The sequence below is a fragment of the Vombatus ursinus genome, unplaced genomic scaffold (genome assembly GCF_900497805.2).
Source record: "Vombatus ursinus unplaced genomic scaffold, bare-nosed wombat genome assembly UNPS02014802.1, whole genome shotgun sequence".
Taxonomy (NCBI): Eukaryota; Metazoa; Chordata; class Mammalia; order Diprotodontia; family Vombatidae; genus Vombatus; species Vombatus ursinus.
In genome coordinates, this window is record NW_020954580.1 from 15,397,931 (window position 1) to 15,416,652 (window position 18,722).

An 18,722-nucleotide genomic window follows, 5' to 3' on the forward strand; every position below is an offset into this window, starting at 1 on the left:
CCTGATGTGGGCACGGTATTATTCTAGGTGCTGGCAGAAGAAGTTAAATTAAAAACTCCTCCCTTCCTTCAAAGAGCTTCCATTATACTAAAGGTGGTGGTGGTGGTGGTGGTGGTGGTGGTGGCGGCGGCGGCGGCAGTAGTAGAGGCAGTGGCAGTGGTGGTGGTATACAAGACTTAAGACAAATTAAGTAAATATAATTTTTGGAGGGTGAGAGCACTAACAACAAGAAAGGTCAAGAAAGTCTTCCCATACAAAGAAGTGAAAGATTCCAGTAGGTGGAGGTGAGGATGGAATGCCGCCAGCACCTTAAATACCACATGTCCTAAACTGAGCTAATTCTCTTTCCACCCTAACCCTGGCCCTCCTTCTGACTTCACACTACCATTAGTTCTACCATTTACCATGTCTACTGTATTTGAGACCTGTTTCTTATCTTTGACTCTTCCTCTGCCTCAGCTTATGTGCACTTAGCCACCAAAGCCACTTGATTTCTGTCCCCCACTCCTAATGTCTCTAGCATTCATTCTCTGTTCTCTACTTCCATTGTCATTTAATCAAGTCAACAAGTATTTATTAAGCACTTACTATGTGCCACACACTGGGGATACAAAGAAATGTAAAAGCAGATTCTGTGTTCACATTCTAATGAATATTAGATTATTGCCATTATTGTGATATGATTTTTGTAAGAACCTTCTAACAAGATTTGCCGCTTCAAATACATTCTTCATACTGAACCTTCCTTGCATATATAGGGATCTGATTGTAGTCCTCCTCTTCCCAAAAGCCTGGGCTGCATTTCTAGTTTTTCTACCTATCTGGTTTGGTGTCATTGGGCAAGTCCATTCCCTGGACTTAACTTTTTTATCTGTAAAATAAGGTAATGAGACTTGATCTCTAAGGAACTTTCTGGTTCTTATATCCTCGTGATTTTGGTTTTTGGCTTCTTGGTGCCTTTTCAGTAAAGTTCAAATTCCTTTACTTGGCATTCAAAAACCACAGTTTGGCTACCTTCACTTTCTGGTCTTATCTCCTATTACTTCCCTCTATGTAGTCCACTGGTGTCAAGCTCAAATAGAAACAGGTCCCTGCCCCTGCATATTGACTTAAAATTACTCTGGAGTTTTGTGACTTGCAGCCAGAAGTTTTGACACCTCTGATGTACTCTCTATTCTTACCTGACTAGATTAGGTAATTCCTTACTATCTACCACACTTGTTTCACACTTTGACATCTTTGTGCCTTTACTTGCTCTGTCTCATACACTTGGAAGTTTCCCCATCTTATTGAATCTTTCTTCGTTCTTTAAAGTTCAGCTCAAATGCTACTTTTTTTGTGACATCACCCCCAAAGTGCCTCGCCTGAAATCATGATTTTTCCCTTCCCTGCCTTCACATAGCACTTAGTGTTTCTTTTACGCAGTGACCATGTATTGTTTTGTATTTATGTGTCATATCCCTTCCTTCCTTACTATCATTTAATGGTAAACTCCCTAAGGGCAGGACCTGAAGTCATTCACAGGTGAACTTGCGGAATCATAGAATCAGAGAATGCAGGTTTGAGTCTAGAATGAATTTTTCTAAGATAAAAATCTAATATATTGAGGCACTCAGTTTTTGTTAGCTTTAATAGTTAATGGTTATTGAGCGATGCACACAAAACACTATACTAAGTGTTAATGGAATATAAAAAGTAGAAAAATGGTTCAGGAAGTCAAAAAGCTTGCAATTTTGCTGAGTCTGAATTATAGCTAAGATCACACAAGTTAAGCTTTCAAACTTCTCGTTTTTAAAGAATTTGAAGTCATCCTTAAAAGAATGAGAATAGATAATATCTTCTCATGTTTTATTTTAAACACATTTCTTTTAGAGTTCTGGTGTACTGGAAATAATGCTAGTTTTAGAGTCCAAGAAGACTTGGGCTCTGCTATGATCTGTATGATTTTAGTCAATTTCACTTCATCTAGAGGGGCCTGAGTTCCTTTCCTCATCTGTGAAATTAGGATGTGGGATTAGAAGCCCCCAAAAGTCATTCTGGCTTTAAATTTATGATCTCACTATTCCACAAATTGTCTTGTAAAGGATACACCAAAACTGTCATTCTCATTTTTAGTAATCTTCCTCACAGAAGCAGCAGTAAATTTTCATTTCTAATTCCAGGTAGAAGATCTTTCTGATGAAGTCTTCTCCCTACGCCACAAAAAACATGAAGAGAGAGAGCAAGCAAGGTGGTCACTGTGGGAACAAAGCAAGTGGCACAGAAGAAACAGCAGGCAAGTGTTATAAATGAGAACAGAAGTCATGCAAGATCTCTTAGGGAGGTTAGCAAGTAAACACTCTAAAAAAAGCCCTTGGAAAACTGGGTAGTCACAACATGTGAACATAGCATCCATTCTCCTTATGCAAAAGAGGCAAAGACATTTCATGGCTGAGGTATTGATATTATGGCTAATGACGCAATGATGAAATCTATACTTGTGTATTGTCCTTGCCACACATGTATTCACTACCAATTTCAGTGATGACTGGTTTTAGTTCTCTGTAAATAAAATAGGATATTTCTTTTAAAAATTAAAAAAAAATTTTCCCTGTATATGCAAAAATAATTTTTAATGTGTTTTTTAAAAAAATTTTGAATTCCTGGGGCAGCTAGGTGGTGCAGTGGATAGAGTACCCGCCTTGGAATCAGGAGGACCTGAATTCAGATCCGGCCTCAGACACATAGCACTTACTAGCTGTGTGACTCTGGGCAAGTCACTCAACCTCAAATGCCTCACCAAAAAAAAAAAAAAAATTTGAATTCCAGATTTCGTCCCCTCTTTCAGTCCTTAAGAAGGCAAGCAATTTGATATAGGTTATATGTGTACAGTCATGCAAAACATATTTCCATACTAGTCATGTTATGAAAGAAAACAGACCAAAAAACAAACAAGAAAAATTTTTTAAAAGCCTTAGAAAGTATGCTTCAATCTGCATTCAGACTTCATTAGGTCTTTCTCTGGAGGCAGACAGCATTTTTCATTGTAAATCCTTTGGATTTGTCTTGTTTCGTTATGTTGCTGAGAATGGCTAAGTCATTCATAATTGATTATTGGTACAATATTACCGTTACTATGTACAATGTTCTCCTGGTCGTGCTTTCACTTTGCATCAGTTCATGTAAGTCTTTCCAGATTTTTCTGAAAGCATCCTGTTTATCATTTCTTATAACACAATAGTATTCCGTCACAATCATACACCACAACTTGTTCAGCCATTCCCCAAATGGTGGACACGCCCTCAATTTCTAATTCTTTGCTACCACAAAAAGAACAGCTATAAATATTTTTGTACATATAGCTCTTTTTCCTTTTTGTTTCTTACCTCTTTGGCATACAAACCTAGTAGTGGGTATTGCTGAGTCAAAGGTGTATCTGGTTTTGTGGTCCTTTGACCATGCTTCCAAATTGCTCTCCAGAATAACTGAATCGGTTCACATCTCCTCAGTTTTCCCAAATCCACTCCAACGTTTGTCATTTTCCTTTCCTGTCCTATTAGCCAATCTGATAGGTGTGGGGTGGTACCTCAGAATTGTTTTAATTTGCATTTCTCTAATTAATAGTGATTTAGAGCATTTTTTTGGTATGACTACAGATAGCTTTGATTACTTTATCTGAAAACTACCTCCTTTGACCATTTATCAATTCAAGAATGATTTGTATTCTTATAAATTTGACTCAGTCCTCTATATTTGAGGAATGAGGCCTTTATCAGAGAAACCTGCTATAATTTTTTTTCAGTTATGATTACTGTGTATTTCCCTTCATCTTTTTTTCCCCATTTATCCTTCTCTCTGTGCTTTCACCCCGTCCATCCTCAAGTGTTTTGCTTCTGACTAACACCTCCTCCAATCTGCCCTCCCTTCCATCAGCACCCTTCCCCCCAACTTATTCTCTTTTCCCCTGCTTTCCTGTAGGGTAAGAGATTTCTATACCCAACTGAATGTGTATGTTATTCTCTCTTTGAGTCAATTCCAATGAGAGTAAGGTTCAAGTACTCCTCCCTACCTCTTCCATCTTCCCCTTCACTCTACAAGTTCTTTCATGCCTCTTCTATATGAGATAATTTACCCCATTCTACCTCTCTTTTCCCCTTTTTCTCAGTGCATTCCTTTTTCTCACCCCTTAATTTATATTTTTTGGGGGGGATATCATCCCATCATAGTCAATCACACCCATGTCCTTTGTCTATGCATACTCCTAACTGTTCTAATAATGATAAAATTTTTAGGAGTTACATGTATCATCTTCCCATGAAGGAATGTAAACAATTTAACGTTACTGAATATTTTATGATTTCCTTTACCTAGTTACCTTTTTATGCTTCTCTTGAGTCTTGTATTTCAGAGTCACAGTTTTGATTCAGGTCTGGTATTTTAATGAATGTCCATTTTCCCCCCTGAAGGATTTTATGGTTTTGTTGGGTAGGTGATTCTTAGTTGTAATCCTAGCTCCTTTGTCTTCTGGAATGTCATGTTCCAAGCCCTCCAGTCCTTTAATGTATAAGCTGCTAAATCTTGTGTTATCCTTACTCCATGATACTTGAAGTGTTTCTTTCTAACTGCTTTCTGTATTTTGTCCTTGACCTGAGAGCCCTGGAATTTGACTATATTTTTGGGAGTTTTCATTTTGGGTTCTCTTTCAGGAGGTGATCAGTAGATTCTTTCAATTTCTATTTTACCCTCAGGTTCTAGAATATCAGGGCAGTTTTCCTTGATAATTTCTTGAAAGAAGATGTCTAGGCCCTTTTTTTGATCATGGCTTTCAGGTAATCCAATATTAAATTACTTCTTTTTAAATTTGTTTTCCAGGTCAGTTGTTTTTTTAATGAGATATTTCACATTTTTGTCTTCTGTTCTATTTTTCATTCAGTAAAACAATGTTTTATTATTTCTTGATATCTCATGGAGTCATTATCTTCCACTTGTGCAGTTCTAATTTTTAAGGAGTTATTTTTTTCAGTGAGTTTTTATACCTCTTTTCCATTTGGCTAATTCTATTTTTTAAGGAGTTCTTTTCTTCATTGAATTTTTGTCCATCTTTTTCCATGTGTCCAGTTTGGCTTCTTAAGGAGTTCCCATTAGTGGATTTTTGTGCCCCCCCCCCAAACCATTTGGCCTATTCTGTTTTTTAAGATTTCATTTTCTTCAGTATTTTTGTGCCTCTTTTACCAAACTGTCGACTTTTTTTCCCCACAATTTTCTTATATCACACTCATTTCTTTTCCCAATTTTCTCCCTACAGTTATTTGAGTTTTTAAATCCTTTTTGAGCTCTTCCAGAAATTCTTCATAGGCCTAAGACCAATAGATATTTTTCTTTGTGGCTTTAGATGTAGCAGTTTTGACTTTGTTCTGAGTTTGTGATTTGATCTTCCCTGTCACCATAATAACTTTCTATGGTCAGTTTCTTTGTTGATTGCTCATTTTCCCAGCTTATTTTGTGACTTTTAATTTTATGTGAAAGATGGGCTTTTCTGGGTGGAGGGGACACTGTCTCAAGCTTTAGGGTTTTTGTGCAGCTATTTTCGACACTAGTTCTAGAGATCTTTAAGTTTTCAGTTCTTCCAAGGTGGTATGATCTAAGGAGAGGTGTGTTTACTATTCTCCTAGCCTGTGCTCCAGTCTGAGTGTGACCATAAGCACTCTATTCTGCCCTGGAAGTATAATCAGGGTCCCTCTTCCCCTGTGGCTTCAAGCTTGGGTGTGCTACTGCTCCTGCTCTCTTTGGGACTATGACTCAGATCTGTGTATGGGCAATGCAACAAAGTCCTGCACTCATGCCAGCAAAGGGACCCCTGCAATCTCCAATTGTCCAACTTCCTTACCTTCTGTAGGCTGAGAGTTCCAGAAGCTACTGTTGCTGATTCATTCGGTAGCCCCTAAGGCCTGCTGCTGTGTTGCTAGGCATTGTCTGCACTGGACTGTGCTCAACTCTCATTCTGGAGTGACAGATCTTTCCTGCTGACTTTCTAAGTTGTCTTGGGCTAGAAATTTTTTTTCACTCTGTCCTTTTGTTGATTCTGCTGCTCCAGAATTCATTTTGAGGCATTATTTTAATGTTGTTTAGAGGGGAATTTGGGAGAGCTCAGGTGAGTCTGCCTTTTCTTTGCCATCTTGGCTCCTAGAATAGGTTATTTCAAATAACCGTTAATGGCCTTTTTTAAAGCATTAGTTTGGTTTACTGTTTCATCAGATGTATTCTTAAGAAAATATCTTTAACAATTAACCTGCATAATCTAGAAGGATAATGGTTTCAATTAAAACTCAAGTGGACATTATTAGTATATGAAATTTGTATAAAAATGAATTTTACATTTGAGATATTACAAAAAGGTACAAATTTGGAAAACATGATTCTTTTAATATAGCTGAGGTATAAAAAAATAAGAGCATTTCTAGTTCATTATGTATGATGTGAAGTCAGTCACTTTTATTTAGTCTTAGTGGCATCTGTTAATATGACTATCATTCTAAAAACATATTCCTTTGTTTAGGTCTCAAGATGTCCAGCCTTGCTGTAGAACACTTACTCCAAGAGATGTCCTAGCTTGTACAAGGCTCAATTCACATCTTTCTCCACAGCCTAGAGATCTATCCCTACAGAGATGTAGGGAAAGATATGAATTGAGCCCTTCATGGGTGTCGTTGCAGTCATCACAGAATACCACTGGAACACAGTGCCAGGCAGTAGGGGTCAGGTAATTGACATTTAAAAACAAGAGTCTCACAGTATAATTTTTAAGCAGTTTTTAAAAATGAAATGACATCAGAAGAATTGTATAAGTTTAGGAAAATTTAAGGAAAAAGCCTATTTATTGCTGATTATTAAAGACTATATATTTAGGCAGTGAGCCTTGAAAACATGTGAAGATCATTTGAGGAAACTGGCAGTTTTTAGCCACCTAGGCAGCTCAGTGGTGTAGTGCTGGACCTGGAGTCAAGATCTGAATTCAGATCCAGCCTCAGACACGTACTAGCTGTATAATAAGTGTGGTGAGTCACTTAACCTTGCCTGCTTTAGTTTTCTTACTTGTAAAATGGTGATAATAGCACCTCCCTCCCAGAGTTGTTGTGAGGATCAAATAACATATTTGTAAAACATTTTCCAAACTTTGAGGCACAATATAAATGCTAGCTATTATTATTTTGAAGAAAATTAGACTTAATGGAAATATGATAGGTGCTTTCAAGTACTGAAAGAGGTGTCATGTGAACTTAGTTCTCTGTGACTCTGATAAGAAATAGGAACAGAGAGGACTTGGGTTTGTTGTAGGGAAAATGTTTTGTAGTGATGGAGACAGCCAGAGGTGGTCTGCAATGCCCCAAAGGGTAGTGGGCTCCCTATCAGCAGATTTCCAAGGAAAAACTAGACGACAATTTATTTGGGATATTGAAACCTTTCTTTACTGGTATATGTTGGGACTAGATGGCCTCCAGGTCCTGTAACTTTTTTAGGAAAAAAGGAGTAAAGAGGATCTTATCCCAATTATATTGGCAAATTTTTGTGTCCCACAAAGGCAGTGTGGTCAGCATAATGGAATCACCTTGAGATGTGCCATTTCTAAAAGTAAAAGGAAGTGTTTTTTTATAGCATCATCCCTATCACTATTTACCTTCATTGCATAGTTGCCCATATATAGTATCAGCTTGATAGCTCTCTGTTGTATTAATCAAATTGATCTTTATGGAAGACTGTACTTTGTCTATTTATATTAAATCACGTATAAATGATTTAATATAAGTGAAAAGATCCCTTGATTTACTTATTAAACTCTGGGCCCAATTTTTTGCTTTATTTAAGGGAATAATCTATAAATCTTACTAATAATAATGATTTTCATTTCCCTGTTAGATCTTATGGCAAATATATTGAAGGGCAGCAAGGACTAGACTCATTATTAAAAGAAAACCACAGTGATGTTAGTACTGTGGAGCATTGTGCTTCTGAAGCCATCCTTGAATTTCCTTCTGAAATGCATGGCCTGTGTATTGATGCCTCACCTTTCTTAAACAAAGATCAAGAAGCCAAGGTAGGGAACATATTCCTAGCAAAATGTTAAGTGTAATGCATACTTTTCCATACTTTTAGCTGTATTTGTAGAAAGTACTTATCTTGGAAAATGTTCTGTTGTACCTTAATAATTGGCATTAAGTAGGAGTCATAAACTCTTTGTCCAATATTTGGTTCTGCTGCTGATTACTTAGGCAACCTGAAGGACAGGAACTGCACCTGTTATCTCTTTAGGACAGAGAACTGCTGCCTGAGGAACCTCTCTACCATTGTAATTAGGCAGCTTCTAGTGCTTCAGGGTTGCCTGAAGGATTTAAGTGACTTGTCTAGGGTCATACAGCTTGTATTTGTCAGAGATGTGGGACTTGAATTCAGGTCTTCTTGGCTCCAAAGTTAGCTCTCTTATCTACTAATAACCATGCTGCTTCTCCTTAGTAATTGATTCTGAAATTTGATTTATTTGCATGTGAAATGTTATTAGCATCAAAAAAGCAATCAGAAGACATACTGGAAGTTTACAAGCCTCCTGGACTAGGACTTAGTGGTCTAAAAGAAAAATAGGTGACAGGAACTTAGTGGTTCATTAAGAAAGTTAATGAGTCAGGAATGCTGTGGATATTACCTCTTTTTATAAAAATTTAGAAAGGGCTTCAAAATTCTTAAACTGGTTTGAGCAAGCACAGTGACTAAGGAGCATATTCCAGGGGCCAGTCGAGTATGCTAAGTTTGTGATTCTTCCAGTGCCAAATAATATAGGTACAAAATTCAGCTTGGTCTCCCTGCCAGAGGAGTTGAAAGGATTAGAGGATTATCTTTCAGCCTTCCAGCTTATCAGGGAGAACAGTATTACTTGAAAAAATGGAAGAACTGCTTTAAGTAGAGGAAAAAAGAATCCCAAGAGGCAGAGGTAAAATGGTTAATAAAATGTGACACATAGAAAGGATAAACAATTATACATTACATATTAGCACATATTATGTAATAAGTTTGAGTCTTTTCCCCTAGAAGACTGATCTGTACCCCTGGAGAAGTTGCAGTTTCTTCTGCTCAAGTCTTAACTATATAAACTCGTCCATTTGGTGCAAAATAAAGTTGTTTGGGTGGGTGGGATGTGGGGCGGGGGGGGGGGGGGCCGGTGCTGTGTGCAGTGGCTGTAGATAGAAATATGTTAATAGGTGGGCTGTAGTTACTCTGAAAGAATAGTGGAACAGCAATGGGAACCTGGGAATAGAGGTGCGATCAGAGAAGTGAGTAGCAAAGTAGCCTTTACCCTCAAGAGGCCCCTTCAATTCACCTCCCACCCCCACCCCCACTGTGTGCTCTGTGGAAGGAGTACGACCTACAGCTCCTACTCTCCTGGAGAAAAGATCCAAGACCTACAGTTAGTGTTACTCAGGCAGCCTTACGTCGTTGACCTGATGTAAACAGGCAACTGCACACTGAGCTCTGTTTCCTTGCTTCATGATGTATTTTTTCAAGGATCAGCAAACATTTACCTGGAGTAGTTAATCTTCCCTTTCTCAAAAGAACCTAATAAAAATTCTGTAAAACTTGACATAAGAATTTAAACATAATTAGAAATAACTCCACTTAAAATTGTATTTTTTCCCTTTGCTTTTCAGTCAGCATGGTGGGAACGACGGGCTTTTCCACTGAAGGATGAAGAAGTAGCTTTCTTGTGCCAAGATGAAACACAGCAGGTTGAAAGGCCAAGCTCAGCTTTCCCTGGTGAAGTCTTCTGTAGTACTGTGTCAGATCACAGTCATCCTCCAAAAAAGCAATCAGGAGACAGGATGGAAGATTACAAACCTCCTGGTCTAGGACTCAGTAGTCTAAAGAAAAATAGGTGACAGGGAACTTAGTGGTTCATTAGCTAATTAAACTGGAGAAAACAAGGCAAGCCCCTTCCCCTCAACCCTGTTCAACAACAAAAGAAAACCCACAATTCCAATGCATTAGAGTAACAGCATGTAATGTATTAATCTTTCTTGCTAAGAAACAGGTTAAAAATTAAAAAATGACACTTTCTTTCCTTCTTGAACCACAAGAGAAAATAGTTCTTTTGGTCTCCAGACCCCAGGTGCAATAGACATTTGATGTTATTAGGCAAGGCCAAATCACTGGCACCAAGAAAATGACCTAATTATTTCCTGAATTCTGGTGTCAAATAGCCTGCTTTTTGGTACTGATATTCCCCCTCTCCCCCCAACCCTTAAGATGTACTATATGGTCCTGGTGTGTTAGATTATAGCATAATGGGTTTTTTTTTTTTTTAAAATAACACTGAACTCATCAAACTGCCTTAAATATACTAAAAGTACTGTTATGCCTACCAACTCAGTTTTAAAATGCACATATGGATAACTGAAGATATAAGAACCAATATCTAACTATATAGATACCTAAACACAGAAAGATTTTCATTGACTTCTGAAGGTCTTAAGTATGGGGGAGTTGCTTTTTTTTTTACATCACTACCATTAACAAGTGGGAGTCATTTATAAAATTCTTATGTACAAATGAGATAATCTTTTACTTTTAAATCACAGATTTCTGTTAGACACAACAGGCTGTTTTCTGTTCACTCCTATGAGAATTTAATTGTTACATTAAGTTACCATGTCTTTAGGATATTAACTCTGGCTTCACTTATATTTACTATTCCAGTGTCACTGTGCTACAAGAACCCAAATGAGTTTAAAATATGCTTACTTAAAATAATTCACTGAAAGGGAAATAACCATCAGTATGGAGCTCAAAAATACTGTTTTGTTATATCTCTGGCTAATGAATTTCTGGATTCTTTACCATACCTTGCTTTAAGAGCAAGTGATGATTCATCCATTCTTATCTACTTATATCCTAAAATGAGGCTAATAAGATTTATACCAAGTTGTATGCATTTGAAGTGGAATCCTTTTTAAGCTACCATACCACTAGAGTTTTGCTGTGTGGAGTAGTTGAGGACAATTTATAGAAATCACTTTTTTCTCAAGGAAAAGCTATTGCTTCCAAGTTGTAGTATCCATATGCACTAAACTAACACTGGCCAGCTGGCCTAGTTTGTGTGATTTGACACAGTTTTTGTCAGGGATTGGAAACTGATGCTGGGCCCTTTGGGGGGAGGGAGGGAAGTTCAGTCAAATTTCAGCACTGACAAGCCTCTGCTTGTGGTTTCACTGTACATTTATTTTTAAAGAAAAACAAAAACAAAAGCCTCAGAGACACAAGTTTGTCCAGAAAATTAAACTTGAATCTTGCTGTCATGTCTGATACCATAATCTTCTATGTAAGTTTTTTAATTAAAGTTATTTCTACATGTCTTTTGTAGTGTGAATGTGATTAAAATACTGAAACGATCCATACTATCAATTTCAAAAAAGGAACATAGCTTGGTAGTACAATTTTATTTTCAGTAGTTTGCTTTGAGAAGTTTTGTCCTTGTTTCAAAATCTTTCTTTTCCTGCCTCCCAAAACACACAAAACAAGCAAGATAGAATCCTACTTAAAAACAAAAAACTACATACCTTATATGCTGCAACCCTAGGCCCCGTACCTTATTCATTCATTCAACAAACATCAAGGGTTTACAGTAAATATACCTTAATGAAAGACAAAAAATTCACATCAACCTGAGGATAATTAAAGTTCTGCTGCTCCTGTTTTCTTTAAGTAGTCATTACAGTTAGCTAAATATTTGATTAAGCACAGTAGTTAAAAACTAAATCTTTGATCAGTGGATCACTACATCATTACCACCACGTTGAGGTGAAAGAACAAAACTATGCTGACATACTCTTGCAAGGACCTAGGTTCTTGCAAAGACCCTGGAGAGGACTTGGGAGGTCAACATCATACAAGTAATGTAAGTTGAACCCAAGTCCTAACTCCAGATGCCTGCACAGGTACCACTGTCTGTTGCCTTAACTTATGGCTCTGTGCTTTAGTTTCCGCAGCTGTAAAATGGGGACAATAACTGTTCTGCTTTCTTTAAGAATGTTAGATGAATGAAACCAGATCCAGGATGCAAGAAGTACCTGAGTGCTCTGTTAAGATCTAAGGATACTCCGAGGTCCAGGGCTAAATGAAATCATTCCTTACCCAAGCTGGCACTAGCACAGCCAAATTATAAATTTTCTACAGAAGTGGTTGATTAAAGTCATTTGAAGTAGTCCCCACTAGCTTTTTAATTGTGACTAGCTGAGGACAGTCCTCGAGAAAAACATGTCCTACTCTTGTCCTTTTGGACTCAGCCACCCAAAGGACCCTCTGAGGCCATACTTCTGAACCTCTGATATAGAGAAAGATACATGTTGGCTTCTCTCCAACAAGTATAGAACATATTTTGCTATAGGCAGGAAATAGCCTGAAATAGATGGGTTTTTTTTTAATACATATAAAAATAAACTCTTGTAAACAGTATCATCCTCAGTCGTTTTTAAGTTTAGTTCCAAAGTAGGTTACTGCGGAAAGTGAAAGAAAACAAAGAGGAATGGTTTGTGTGATCTGGTCAACTAGGAAAATTAGTAGGGTGATTAGTCACATGAAAACACGGTCAAGATAAGCAAAAGGGGAGTGGCTGGGAGAGGGAATGGGAAGGGTTTATAAAGAAACTTTAAAAGGAATCATTTCATTACACTCAAAGCATGGAGCTTGGATTTTTCTCCCAAGAAACCAAGCCCAGTCACATAAACTATATATGCAAAAAATCAACTGATGACAATACAAAAGGATAACTGTTTTTTCTAAAGAAAGCTAATGAGCAATCCAAACCTTTTTATAATGATGCATAAACATTTGAGAGTTCTCTAAGAGTAGCGGTATTACCCATTTTAGTCCTTTTTTAGTTAGCAGCTGCTGGTTTTTTTCCTTCTGTCTTTGAGATGCAATTTGGCTTTTTAACCTCAGGACAAGGCATCATAATACACTCCTTTTACAAAAATCAAGTCTTCCAGTAAAAAGTGTGTTTTTTGCCACATGAAAATTTAATTCCCAACTCTTAAAAACTTAGTAGTTGTCATATATGCACCTATTTCCATTCTCAACATATCTGTGTGTGTGTTGAAGTCAAGGAAATGAAGACTAACTGCTCAGGACAGAGATCGATGCCACCTCCACAGCAGAAACAACAGCATGATTCTTGAGCTTGTGTTCTTGTGCACCAGGTGAAAATGAGGCTGAATAAGCTGGTCTAGGAGGAGGTGGACCAGGCACGAGGAGTAAAGCTGCCCGGAAATCTCATCTGTCCAGGGAGCGTTTCTGAGCAGCTTCTGAACAAACATTTCTCAAGAGATTAATGACAGATCTGGGGTCTTCACTCCTCATGATGGCACTACCAGACACAATCATATTAGCCCCTGCCTGAAAGAGAGAGAAACACCAAGGTTAATCAACTATATAAATGAAGAGACAGAATGTAGAAAGAATTCAGAACAGCTTGTCAAGATGTCAAGAATGTTTCAAACCTCAGCATCTGACTGATGGAATTGATGTAAATACCATCTTAATTATCTGAAAAAGTCACTGTATAGAAGTTTACAGAAATCTCAAAAGTATACAGAGCTCTTCAGGATGAATATAATACTTTTTTTTCCCATTAGCACAGATAACATCTGTATCATTTATTTGGCAATCAATTATACATGGTACTATTTTGTGATTTTTTTTTTAACATGTGTTTTTAAAACTTTGGGTTGCAAATTTTCTCCCTCCCTCTCCACCCACCCTCATTGAAAAGGCAAAAATCTCAATACAGATTATAGATGTGTAGTCATGCAAAACACTTCCATAGTAGTCATGTTGTGAAAAATCTAAGGATATTTCCCTTCATACTGTCCTACTCCCCATTTATTCTATTTTTCTCTTTTGACCCTGTCCTTCCTCAGAAGTGTTTGCTTCTGATTATCCCCTCCTCCCCCAATCTGCCCTCCCCTCTATCAACCCCCTGTTCTCTTGTCCCCTTCTCCCCTTATTTTCCTGTAGGGTAAGATAGATCCCATTGTGTATGTTATTCCCTCCTTAAGACAAATCCTATGAGAATAAGATTCGCTCATTCCTTCTCACTTTCCCCCATTTCCCCTCCACTGTAAAAGCCTTTTCTTGTCTGTTTCATGTGACATAATTTACCTCATTTCTACTTCTCCCTTTCTCCTTCTTCCAGTATAATCCTCTCACCCTTTAATTTTATTTTCCAGATATCACCCCTTCATCTTCAACTCACCCTGCGCCCTCTATCTATCTATCATCTATCTATATACGTACATATAGTTTTTTCCCTCCCACTACCCTAATACTGACAAAGAACTCATGAGTTACAAATATCATCTTTCCATGCAGGAATGTAAACAGTTCAACCTTAGTAAGTCTCTTACGATTTCTCTTTCCTGTTTACTCTTCCATGTTTTACTTGAGTCTTGTATTTGAAAGCCAAATTTTATATTCAGCTCTGGTCTTTCCCTCAGGAATGCCTGAAAGTCCCCTATTTCATTGAATGACCATTTTTTACCCCAAAGGATTATACTTAGTTTTGCTAGGTAGGTGATTATTGGGTGTAATCCTATCTCCTTTGCCCTCCAGAATATCATACTCCATGCCCTCCAGTCCCTTAATGAGGAAGCTGCCAAATCTTGTCTTATCTTGATTGTGTTTCCACAATACTTGAATTGTTTCTTCCTGGCTGCCTGCAATATTTTCTCCTTGACCTGGGAATTCTGGAATTTGGCTACCATATTCCTAGGACTTTTCCTTTGGGGATCTCTTTCAGGAAGTGATCAGTGGAGTCTTTCAATTTCTATTTTGCCCTCTGGTTCTAAAATATCAGGGCAGTTTTCCTTGATAATTTCTTCAAAGATGATGACTAGGTTCTTTTTTTGATTGGGGCTTTCAGATTGTCCAATAATTTTTAAATTCTCTCTCCTGGATCTATTTTCCAGGTCAGTTGTTTTTCCAATGAGATATCTAACATTCTCTTCTATTTTTTCATTCTTTTGGATTAGTTTTACAGTGTCTTGATTTCTCATATAGTCACTAGCTTCCAATTTTTGGACTTCTTTTTCCATTTGGTCAATTTTGCTTTTTAGGGCATTCTTCTCTTCATTGGCTTTTTGGACCTCTTTTGCCATTTGGGTTAGGCTATTTTTTAAGGTGTTATTTTCTTCAGTATTTTTTTGGGTCTCCTTTAGCATCGCTCTCAGTTTTTCCTCTACTTCTCTAACTTGCTTCTCAAAATCTTTTTTGAGCTCTTCCATGGCCTGGGACCAATATTTTTCTTGGAGACTTTGGATGTAGGAGCTTTGTCTTTGTTATCTTCTTCTGGTTCTATGTTTTGATCTTCTTTGTCACCAAAGTAAGATAATATAGTCTGACTCTTTTTGCACTGCTTGCTCATGATCCCAGCCAATTAGTTGAATTATAAACTCTTTGTTAAGGTAGGGGTCTGTTTCCAGTGTGGAGAATATACTGTCCCAAGCTTCAGGGGTTTTGTGCACCTGTTTTCAGAGATACTTCTAGGGACGTGTAAATTTTCAGTTCTTCCAAGGTGCTGTGATCAAGGGTGAGGTGTTTAATCCTTTCCTGTCCTGTGCTCTGCTCTATGAGTGACCACAAACCCTCTTTTCAGTCTCTGAACTGTGAGGAGGGTTTCCTCTCCACAGCCACAACAAGCTCCACCACACCAGCACTCCTCCTCACCCCAGGACTGCCACCCAGAACTGTGGCCCAGATCCAACCATGGACAAAGCAAGAGAATCCTGCACCAGCAGAGAGATCCCTGCAGTCCCCCCTCTGATCAGCCACTCAATTCCCCCTCAGTGTGTGGGCTGGAAGCTCAGGAGGCTGCCACTACCCTGGGGCTGAGCTTGGGGAATGGGGCTGGGACCCTGCTCTTCTCTCTCACTGAAGAAACAGACTTTTCCCACTGACCTTCTAAGTTGTCTTTGACATTCATGGGTTGAGAAGTCTGGAAACCGCCACAGCTGCCCAAGATTCAGTCCTCTGAGGCCTGCTCCAGGTTCGCAGCAGCCTGTGCGCTCACGCTGAACTGCGCTCCGCTCTCAGCCCAGTGCAATATACCTTTCTGATCCACTATCCAGGCTGTCTTTGACTGGAAATTTGTTTCACTTTGTCTTTTTGTGGGTTCTGCTGCTTTAGAATTTGTTTAGAGCCATTTTTTATAGGTATTTGGAGGGGTTTGGGGGAGAGCTCAAGCAAGTCACTGTGTTTACTCCGCCATCTCAGCTCCGCCATGAATATAATACTTTTAAAGTTCTTTCAATAAATATAAAAAAAAGACATACTTGGTAAGTATGTGAATCTTATTTATATGAGAAGATATATGTGTGTGCATGTGTGTGTACCCACATATATATATATTTGAACTCTGTAACATAAAAAGTCTAGGCCATAATTTTTTCATATTTGCTAAGAAAGCACAGATTAAAAACAAAAAACAAAAAACAAACCTTTAAACCTTGATTATTTCTAATGTCTTTTACTCTATTTTGAATCATAAATTCAATTTGAAGAATCATAGGATCCAACGATGGGACCTCAGAGGCTACTTTATCTGGTAGTTAACAAACTACCTGAGCAAGAATGCCTTCAACAAAATTCTGACAAATGGTCATCATCCAGGGTTTGCTTGAAAACCTCCAGTGAAGGAGAACCCACTACTTCTTGAGACTCCTCTTTGATAAGATAATTCTTCAAATACTCAATCCTTGTCATCTCATCCCCGCTTCCCTCAGCTATTCCCCATTTTACATTATCTCAAGGTCCTTCACCATTTTGGTAGCCACCCTCTCAACAATCACCAGCGAAAATAATGTAAGTACCTACTATGTGCAAGGCTTTGTACTAGGTGCTGAGGATACATAGACAAAAACCGAAAAGGCCCCTTGTTCCTCTCAAGGTGCTTATATGTTACTAGGTGAAGCAACACGTGAACAGATGAGTAAATACAAAACATATGGGAAAGTAAATACAAAGTAATTTCTGAGGGATGTACTGGAGAAAGAAAGAAAACAATTAGGGAATTAGATAAAGCTACCTGTAGGAGGTGGTATCTAGGAACCCTGAAAACAGCTATAGGTTCCAAGAAATGGAGGTTAAAGAAGAAAGTCATTAAAGGCATGAAGACTAATAATACATAATCACTTTGGAAAGCTAGGATGGAACCATACTGAGTAGCTTTAAATGTGGAATAAGAGTTTGTATTTTATCCCAGAAGCAACAGTCAAGCTTCTTGTGCAGTGGAATGCCACAGACCTATATTTTAGGAATATCAATTAGGGAGTATTGTGGAAGATAGACAGAACAGTGTAGACTGGAGGCAGGGAGACCAATTAGAAGGCTATTACAATAGCCCAAGTAAGAGGTGATAAAGGCCTCAACTAAGAGAGTTTCTGTATTGAACACAACACTACAGAAATGGCCCAACTACAAGGAAGTTTAGCAGAATTATTGCCTCTTGTAAGTCTCTACTGTAGCCTAAGTACACATTAGGTTTTTGGGATACCATATCACACTTGAATCACATTGATTGCGCAGTCCATTAAAAGCATTTTACAGGAAATGCTATCTAACCACGCTATGACTTGCTTGTACTACTGAAGCTGATTTTTTTTAACCCAAATATAAGTACTGAATTTCATATCACTATATTTGACCAAACACCTTAGCCCTAGATCCTGACTGTCATCCTGCTCCCAGCTTTCAGTCATCCACAAATCTGTTAGGCTGTGGGGCCTTACCATTCTCTATCTTTGCCTTGGAGTGTGCCGGGGGCCTCACTTGTCCCTAACACTCCATTTCTCTCTGTCTTATCCCTTTCTAAACCTCTTCATCCAACCTAAACTTACCTAAACCTACCTCTAAAACTCTTCATCCTACCCAAGATGGACCTCTAATCCCTCCCTCAACACCTTCCTAAATCCATTTCATCTGCTCTAACTTTACCATCCTCCTTTCCCAATTTCAAACCTAAAATTAACCAATTTAACTCTAAACCACCTTCTTTCTCTTGAGTCCCTTTCCCCCCACCTATCAATGCTCACACCTTGCCACACCCCAACCCTGGGATCATTTTCCCTCCCTCTCCCTCCAACCACTCTGCTCTAATTCATTTGTTGCTGAGTAGAACTGGAAGAAATAACTTAAGCACGATGACCGAATCCACTACAAATTTAATATCCAATCTTAGTTTGTCCCTTGAGGAAAGCAACCTTTTAATTCCTCCTTAATTTATATTTTATCCAGCTTCCCAGAGGCTGTTCTAAACCTCTCAAGCCAATCACACCACCTCTCTCCACTTGCTTCCCATTTTACTGAGAAAATATTGAGATTATTCACAGAGTTCCCTCTTCTACCTTTCTTTCTTTCTTTTTTTTTTTTTAGTGAGGCAATCAGGGTTAAGTGACTTGCCCAAGGTCACACAGCTAGTATGTGTCAAGTGTTTGGTCTGAGGCCACATTTGAACTCAGGTCCTCCTGACTTCAGGGCCGGTGCTCTATCCACTGCGCCACCTAGCTGCCCCCCCCCCACCTTTCTCTACATCTCAGAACTCCTCGACATCATCCCCTATTCTCTCCTCCACTTTTCCAGTCTCTGATGGAGAGAACCCTTCTCACCAAAGTCATGATAATACCCCCTGCACATTCCTCCCCCCCCCTTCC

The 18,722-nt window shown here is 38.4% G+C and overlaps 2 protein-coding genes across 7 annotated transcripts in view; one reads left to right on the forward strand and one right to left on the reverse strand.

Annotated features, from left to right (window-relative positions):
- The window catches only part of KANSL1L (KAT8 regulatory NSL complex subunit 1 like), a 144,332-nt gene extending 132,961 nt beyond the window's left edge, over positions 1-11,371 (forward strand). For 4 of the 5 annotated variants that reach the window (XM_027873502.1, XM_027873504.1, XM_027873503.1 and 1 more), the window contains 4 exons: positions 2,163-2,275; positions 6,536-6,739; positions 7,894-8,071; positions 9,675-11,371. In XM_027873502.1, the coding sequence (XP_027729303.1) occupies positions 2,163-2,275; positions 6,536-6,739; positions 7,894-8,071; positions 9,675-9,902 (723 nt within the window). In that variant the 3' untranslated portion in view covers positions 9,903-11,371. The remainder of the gene's footprint in view (positions 1-2,162; positions 2,276-6,535; positions 6,740-7,893; positions 8,072-9,674) is intronic. The other variant, XM_027873505.1, reaches the window with a different exon arrangement.
- A 73-nt stretch (positions 11,372-11,444) lies between these two features.
- Positions 11,445-18,722, reverse strand: part of RPE (ribulose-5-phosphate-3-epimerase) — a 28,662-nt gene continuing 21,384 nt past the window's right edge. For both annotated transcript variants that reach the window (XM_027873507.1, XM_027873508.1), the window contains exon 6: positions 11,445-13,413. In XM_027873507.1, the coding sequence (XP_027729308.1) occupies positions 13,291-13,413 (123 nt within the window). In that variant the 3' untranslated portion in view covers positions 11,445-13,290. The remainder of the gene's footprint in view (positions 13,414-18,722) is intronic.